This window comes from Topomyia yanbarensis, unplaced genomic scaffold, assembly GCF_030247195.1.
Source record: "Topomyia yanbarensis strain Yona2022 unplaced genomic scaffold, ASM3024719v1 HiC_scaffold_428, whole genome shotgun sequence".
Taxonomy (NCBI): domain Eukaryota; kingdom Metazoa; phylum Arthropoda; class Insecta; order Diptera; family Culicidae; genus Topomyia; species Topomyia yanbarensis.
In genome coordinates this window covers 7,923-16,377 of record NW_026683634.1, presented here as the reverse complement: position 1 = coordinate 16,377, position 8,455 = coordinate 7,923, and the positions used below count along the sequence as shown (strand labels likewise).

General features: G+C 34.4%; 1 protein-coding gene across 1 annotated transcript; it reads left to right on the top strand.

The window, feature by feature from the left end:
• Positions 1 to 1,291: 1,291 nt before the first annotated feature.
• Positions 1,292 to 4,105, top strand: LOC131695555 (uncharacterized protein DDB_G0283357-like). The gene is made up of 5 exons (XM_058984079.1): positions 1,292 to 1,321; positions 1,533 to 2,226; positions 2,293 to 2,542; positions 2,603 to 3,015; positions 3,096 to 4,105. Exons 1-5 carry the CDS (start codon positions 1,292 to 1,294, stop codon positions 3,203 to 3,205), a joined length of 1,497 nt encoding a protein of 498 aa, XP_058840062.1. The 3' UTR covers positions 3,206 to 4,105.
• Positions 4,106 to 8,455: the final 4,350 nt, after the last annotated feature.

Sequence of the window (8,455 nt, the reverse complement as noted above, 5' to 3'; positions counted from 1 at the left end):
TGATAACCAGGGATGTTATGCACCTCAGAGCAAATAAAGAGACAAAACAAACGCTCTTTGCACTTTTCATGCGAACCACCGCTCTTCTCTTTCACAATAAACCTTTTCACTCCGATGCGTGTTGCTCCCACACGTGTATTCTACTCCATGGCTGCACGCCACAAAGAGTAGAAATAAAGAGGCTCTTTAGTGTGTATCTTGGTCCCACGCGCACGTAAGTAGAGAAGGCAACCAAAAAACATTTTTAAAACGTTCTTCAGGTCAAACTTTATCTGAATTGCAGTTTGATTCGCCTTCTTACCTGCTTTCCAGTGAGGGGAGGCACAAAAAAGTGGCTCCTCAAGGTGACTCTTTGAACGAAATTGTGCAGCTCTTGGTGCACAGATCTTACTATTTTTCGTTTTCAAGTGTCTCTTTGTGCGGTCGTTCTGCACAGCGCAGTGTTTTTGTGCTGCTCTATTTTCAATCGGTGTATTTCGCTCCTTGTGGCTCATTGTGTGAGCAAATAACAAGCCTGATGGTAACAGTGCATTTTGTTCTTCAGACAAGGAGCACAATATAATAGTATTTTTTCGTTCGTTTCGCATTGGCTCGGCCAGAAGCATGAAGAACACTGAGTTTCGTGACCATTGTCTTTGGTGGTTAGGTAGAGCTGTCTTCTTCAACTTTTTCTCGATAATTTGTTCAAACCAAACAATTTGTTGAAGTCTTTCAAGCGGATGCCGATTGTTGCTAAATTACATATTTTCAATCAAATAATTTAGTATCTATCAATGTGTGCTTCCAAGTTTTGATCCTGGACTATTTTCACACAATGTTGCAACTATCTACTGCTACTTTAGACGCGCACTTTGATTGCTATAATTGATGCCCAAGGAAGTGTAAACACCTTGCGATGAGACAACAGGTGATTAAGGAAAGCTACTAAAATGTTGCGACTGGTTGCATATTTAAGTTAGTAAGTTGGGGTAACGTTTCGATTTAACCTGTTCAGTGTATGGCAGCCGACTTGTCTGCACACACCGTCCAAACGTGATCTTAGAGAATCCATCGATGGGAATCGACCCAAGAGCGCCTGTTTTATCATTACCATACACTCACTACAAGTTCTGTGGAAATTGCGCACCTATCTTTTTATTTCTGTTCAAATAAAACTACATTTTTAACAACAAGTGTGGCGTTCAGTTCTGAAGACCTATGTCGCAAGCTGGGACTTGGTGTGCCGTCGGGCGCGTGATGGATTTAATAGTGAGAACCGTCCCGTATGTTCCCTCGAACATACACTCCCAGTATGGGCGTTTACGGCGGATCGTCGATCGAGGTACATATGTCTTCGTTATTCGCACCGCAAGAAGCCTTTTTCTGCTTTTTCCAAGAAACCTCTCTCTTTCTTCTACTGGAACTACAAGATTAGCTATATATTCAACATGAACATTGATTGCGGCAATCAGTCCGGAGATTGATTGTGAATCTGAACAAAGCCACTAATGAACGTGCCGTTTCTCATTATTGATTTTCCTCCCTTTTTCCAGATCAAATTGGTGGACGTCGAGAAGGTCGAATGGTTAAACCGACGATCATACAGCGCAATTGGCTTGCTTCTCGGTTCGCGAGAAGGTCGCGTGTTATTGCGCTGCGATCAAGGCCTGGAAGATTGGTTCGAGCTGCTGGAGGAATGCACCCTGAGCAGCAAGGAACGTCGTCGTGCCCTTCGGTTGACACAAGGACCCCGATCGCGTGCCTCTTTGGCTGCACCGGTTTCGCATGCCTCACTGCAAAGCAACCATCTTGGCCTCGGAGGAACCTACTCGGGAGCTATCGAGGATTGGCTGTTGTCCCGTCACCATAAAACCTCGAACAATCTGAACCACTTGCACTTCCTGCACTCGGATTCGGTACCGGACCTGAGCGCAATTAATGAAAACGGTCTGGCAAATGGAATGCTGACGAACCATTCCACTCCGAAGAAGGTTCCAAATGCAAGACATAACCATTTGGGTAACGCTAGTAACGGATACAGCAGTCACAGCGGAAGCATCTACAATGGATTTCCGTACTCGCCACTCAAGAAGCTGTCCGATAATTTCATCAACGGAAACAGTACCTACATCATTAACGACGAGGATGAAGAGGTTGAACTGCGTCGCGGCGGGCGCTACAGGGATAATGATGACCTGTACCGACGCCCGCTGGGACCGACTGGAAACGATACCAAGAGACATTCGCGTGAGTATTTCTCTGACTTTATACTTGAATATTTAAATTGCTTAAACTAACTGAATACAATTCTAGTGCTTACTGAAGTGGATTATTCCGCTTGTGATAGTGGCCTCGATACGCCACCCTCCACCCACCGTCCATCTAGTTGCCGGGACAATATGTACCTCGTGGCGGCTTACAATCAACACAACCAAAGCTTGAATAAGGACAAAACTACGGACACTGGAATCAGCTCCTCGCGAGGCACTCTAGTCTCACCAGCGAACAGCATTCGTCATGGTTACCTAAATAATAACAACAACACAAATAGTTACGGATCAAGGTAAAGGGAGTCAATGTATTTTCTTTCATCAATTTTACTGATAGTCCAACACATTTTTAGATACAGCGTGCAGGAGCAGAAGATTCTACGTGCTCGTAACAATCCAGAGGAGAACAAGAACTCAATCCGTTCTATCCGCGCTGAATTGTTTGAACAAAGCAAACACAATAACAATAACAATAATCACATCACCAATGGACACCACGCTCACCTACAGCAGGGAAGTATTGGCAGCAACGGGAACATCCATCAACTGCACCATCAATTGCTACTTCAACAACAACAACAACACCAGCAGCAACAACAACATCACATAAACGGGCTAAACAATAACAACAACAACAGCGGACATCACTACAACGGAAACAGTATTAGTAGCATCAATGGCAATGGTACGGCTGCATCACGTGAGCGTTACCAGCATCCGGCATTGGCTGCCATCATCAGCGAGTCTCAGGGAATGAAGCTTAGAGGTAGGTTGCAATATCAGTTAGACTCTATTATCGGCCATCATAAAAAAATAAATTGACTATATCATGTGCTTCCCTTCCAGATCGTTCCTATTCCGACTGCCAGCAGCAAGTACCACGCCGGCAATGGATCACCAACACGCCTAGCCCAAAGCGCATCCCCTACCTGGGAACGCCACCGACTCGTGTCTGAGCAGTCTGAGGTTCGAATCATGGTGACCGTAGAAGTATAAAAGTTTACTGCTGATTTTTGTTCTTATCAAAACATAAAAAACACCGAATTTCAACTAGTAGGACAAATAGATTCTAACGACACATACGACGAACTGTGTTTTCTCTTTAATGTATAACATTTTGTAGCATGACTAGTGTGAAATTAAGAGTTAAGCTATATAGTTCCAGTAGCTTCGATTAGGCCATCAGTTTGAGCCTAAATTATTTCGTAACTCGTAGCCTTGATAGTCGTATCGTATTTTAGCTGTGGATTGCTTTGTACAACTCTAGACCGATTGAACAATAAAATTGTAGCCATTTAGCGGACTATTGGACGAATGAACATCTTGCTGCCAGTAGAAACATAGCAATACACATATCAACGAGTCACCCAAAATAATAAATTTTATGAGTCACAGATTTTCTCAATAATCTCAAATCGAAACTGTATACCGCAATAGGAAGAATCATCTATAAATTGCAGGGGTTCCAAAAATGATTTTTCGTTTAAACTAGCTTACTTTCATGGTGACGTTACACGAACATTTAAAAAAATACTAAGTAGGTTTCAACTCAAAATTAACTCGAAATTTACAAATCTCCGTAATTTAAAAAAATTGATGAATTTCAGATTGTTTACAAAATCTTCGTTACGTTTAGATTGATTTAATTAAATGCCTAAATTGTGTATATAAATAAAATATGGATAATAAATTACTGAAATCGGTGAATAAACATTCAAGCAGACGGGACGGCAACTGGTGGCGAACGCAAATGCAGCGCAATGACATCTCTGCTTAAAATTAGATTTACCGGATTGCGAGAAATTGATTATTTTCCCTAACCGCTGTAGAACAAATTGTATTAGAAAATAAAATGATCGGCAAGTTAACAAAAGAGTTGTAAATTTAGTGAGATGTCCGATTTCCATCAATATTGATCGAACGATCGATCGACCCAAAGGCGGAAAACTGGTGTGGAAAATTTATGATTCTCGTGTTTGAGCGGAGAGAATTCGAAACGCCACTCTTTAATTTTGTCGGTCCTTCCCACATAATTTTCTGTCCTGCGAATCAACCGCATAAAGCTCGAACATTTTGTTTACTCCGTGAGAGCGAAAGAGACAGTATGATGTATTTGTTTTCATCTCTCTCATTCAGGTTTCGAATTTGCGTTTCTTTCCATTGAAAGATGGCGGATCTGCGCCATCGCGAAATATTTGACGTTTTCTACAAAACATTCCTGTCGCGTCATGTATTTTCTCCAAGTCGATCGACGCAGGTGCATTTTAGTGTTTCGGTTTCCGGTGGTAATTCGGTAATAATTAATTGCGCTGAGAGTAATAATTTGTAGGATCATTTAGTTTATGATCCAATAATTGTTTTCAAGTTGGCGGTACATTTGTCACGGCCCCTGTTATTGATAGTTTCGGTCCGGCGATTATTACAAATTTGCTGCGACGTCAATATTTAATGAAAAAGGAAACAGAATTGACCAAAAAGACTGTGAAAGTGTGTCCTCTACTGATTCAAGCGGATGTCTTTGGCCCAAAAAATCGCACCGGTGCATGGACACGACCGAAAGGAAAACTTTTTCTACGAAGCTCGTTCAAGTACCGCTCATCATCCGGTAGCGTAATACCACAAATTTTCAGCTTTATTTCCTGCCCAAAACAGTGCTGGATGCAATGGCAGACCTACGACCCGCCCATGGGATAAGTGCAGGCTTTTGCGTACAATAATACGGAGATGCACTATTCGGATAATGCCGCCCGGTGCCTTTGTGGAAGCGCTCGGAAATTCATTTATGTACAACATTGTTTTCGTGGAGATCCAGGGAATGGCTCTGATCTAGGAGATCCGGAGTTAGTTGATGTTGGCGGATCCGAAGTTAGTTGAAGTTGCTCTTATTGAATATAATATTCATTTGTGATACATTTTACTCAACTATTTTTCGTTTTCATTCGACAGATGCTAACACAGATTTTGAACGAAAAGCATCCTACGACTCGTAATGAATTGAGGCTGATAGAAAGCTTGCCAGTCGACCAAAGCAACAGACATTAAAGGATACAACATGTGATACGATGATATTTTCGTTGATTAACACCGATATGGATAACCCATGTCCCTTATCCGACAACATGGAATAGCTGTGAAGCATTATCCAGGACTAGAATGTCAAAATATTGTGCATATGTGGGAGTTAGCATGTCATCCTTTGATCGATCATTTCTAGAGTTGCTTCCACGTCTGCAACCTCGAAGTTATTCATCCCACCGCTGTGCACGTTGCAGTCGAACAGGTCAAGTGTAAGTTCAAATAAATTATAAAATTGCAGAAGTTTAGATTTAGATTATTAGAATTCTCTGGTACTTTTTCAAGTAGACCTATCTAACAATGAGACTTTGTAAGGCTGATGTATTTTATAAGGGTTGTTCTATTTTACATCACCGATTAAAACATCGATTGCAATGCTGAGATGCAGTTCAATTTTCGGGAACTTTTTTGCGTCAGATTTAGAACAGCTTCTATTCTGTTTTAAATTTTCCAGAACTTTAAACACGAATAAAACACGGTTTTAATATTTTTTCATTAGTATGTAGTATGAACGACAGCAGAAAAAAAGATTTAGAACGGGTGGCTAAAACCTGAAGAGTAACGACACTGTCAAAATTGTAACAATGATTATTAAATAATTAAATTATGTCAGTGTCGTTCCAAACGAGTCAAATCCATGTATTTTGAGAGGTCGTTTGTTCGTTTGGAATATCACTGACAGATAATCATGACAGCTGTCTTTACTCTCCTTACATACATTCTGGCTAAAACATTGCATTGAGAACACCATGTTCTAGATGTATTTCGATTGATCCAAATTATCCGACGGCTTGTAATTTTGAAACAAATTTACATCACAGCATTGCGAGCGCCTTACACTTGCGATTATTACGACGTCTCTATTAAACTTAAACACGCTTTTACAGTATATATCAAAAGACAGGGATTGTGATAGGAATATTATGCAAAGAGTTAAGCGGTACACGTAAAAGTGGTCGAGTTACAGAAGAGAAAGTAAACAGATGGTCTCTCATTGTTATGTTTTTCTGTTTGGAGTACTCGAGAACTAAAGAACTGTTGAATAACAAAAATCCAAACCAAAATCGAACTTTCGCAAAATTTTACCATTTTAAAGTTTGTGTATTTAAGAATTGCAAAATTATTCAATTTCAAATTTCTAGAAATCCAGAATATTAAAATTCTAAAACCAAGATTCTCCAATTTTAGCAAAATGATTGAAATATTAGAATTTTAGATTCTTGGCATTTAAGAATCCTGGAATGATGGAATTTTAGTATTTTAGAATTCCAGAATCTTATTTTTTTAAATTTTAAAATTTTAGGATTTTAGAATTTCGGAATTTTAGAATTTTAGAATTTTAGAATTTTAGAATTTTGGAATTTTGGAATTTTGGAATTTTAGAATTTTAGAATTTTAGAATTTTAGAATTTTAGAATTTTAGAATTTTAGAATTTTAGAATTTTAGAATTTTAGAATTTTAGAATTTTAGAATTTTAGAATTTTAGAATTTTAGAATTTTAGAATTTTAGAATTTTAGAATTTTAGAATTTTAGAATTTTAGAATTTTAGAATTTTAGAATTTTAGAATTTTAGAATTTTAGAATTTTAGAATTTTAGAATTTTAGAATTCTAGAATTTTAGAATTTTAGAATTTTAGAATTTTAGAATATTAGAATTTTAGAATTTTAGAATTTTAGAATTTTAGAATTTTAGAATTTTAAAATTTTAGAATTTTAGAATTTTAGAATTTTAGAATTTTAGAATTTTAGAATTTTAGAATTTTAGAATTTTAGAATTTTAGAATTTTAGAATTTTAGAATTTTAGAATTTTAGAATTTTAGAATTTTAGAATTTTAGAATTTTAGAATTTTAGAATTTTAGAATTTTAGAATTTTAGAATTTTAGAATTTTAGAATTTTAGAATTTTAGAATTTTAGAATTTTAGAATTTTAAAATGTTAGAATTTTGGAATTGTAGAATTGTAGAATTTTAGAATTTTAGAATTTTAGAATTTTAGAATTTTAGAATTTTAGAATTTTAGAATTTTAGAATTTTAGAATTTTAGAATTTTAGAATTTTAGAATTTTAGAATTTTAGAATTTTAGAATTTTAGAATTTTAGAATTTTAGAATTTTAGAATTTTAGAATTTTAGAATTTTAGAATTTTAGAATTTTAGAATTTTAGAATTTTAGAATTTTAGAATTTTAGAATTTTAGAATTTTAGAATTTTAGAATTTTAGAATTTTAGAATTTTAGAATTTTAGAATTTTAGAATTTTAGAATTTTAGAATTTTAGAATTTTAGAATTTTAGAATTTTAGAATTTTAGAATTTTAGAATTTTAGAATTTTAGAATTTTAGAATTTTAGAATTTTAGAATTTTAGAATTTTAGAATTTCAGAATTTTATAAATTTAGAATTTTAAAATGTTAGAATTTTAGAATTGTAGAATTTTAGAATTTTAGAATTTTAGAATTTTAGAATTTTAGAATTTTAGAATTTTAGAATTTTAGAATTTTAGAATTTTAGAATTTTAGAATTTTAGAATTTTAGAATTTTAGAATTTTAGAATTTTAGAATTTTAGAATTTTAGAATTTAAGAATTTTAGAATTTTAGAATTTTAGAATTTTAGAATTTTAGAATTTTAGAATTTTAGAATTTTAGAATTTTAGAATTTTAGAATTTTAGAATTTTAGAATTTTAGAATTTTAGAATTTTAGAATTTTAGAATTTTAGAATTTTAGAATTTTAGAATTTTAGAATTTTAGAATTTTAGAATTTTAGAATTTTAGAATTTTAGAATTTTAGAATTTTAGAATTTTAGAATTTTAGAATTTTAGAATTTTAGAATTTTAGAATTTTAGAATTTTAGAATTTTAGAATTTTAGAATTTTAGAATTTTAGAATTTTAGAATTTTAGAATTTTAGAATTTTAGAATTTTAGAATTTTAGAATTTTAGAATTTTAGAATTTTAGAATTTTAGAATTTTAGAATTTTAGAATTTTAGAATTTTAGAATTTTAGAATTTTAGAATTTTAGAATTTTAGAATTTTAGAATTTTAGAATTTTAGAATTTTAGAATTTTAGAATTTTAGAATTTTAGAATTTTAGAATTTTAGAATTTTAGAATTTTAGAATTTTAGAATT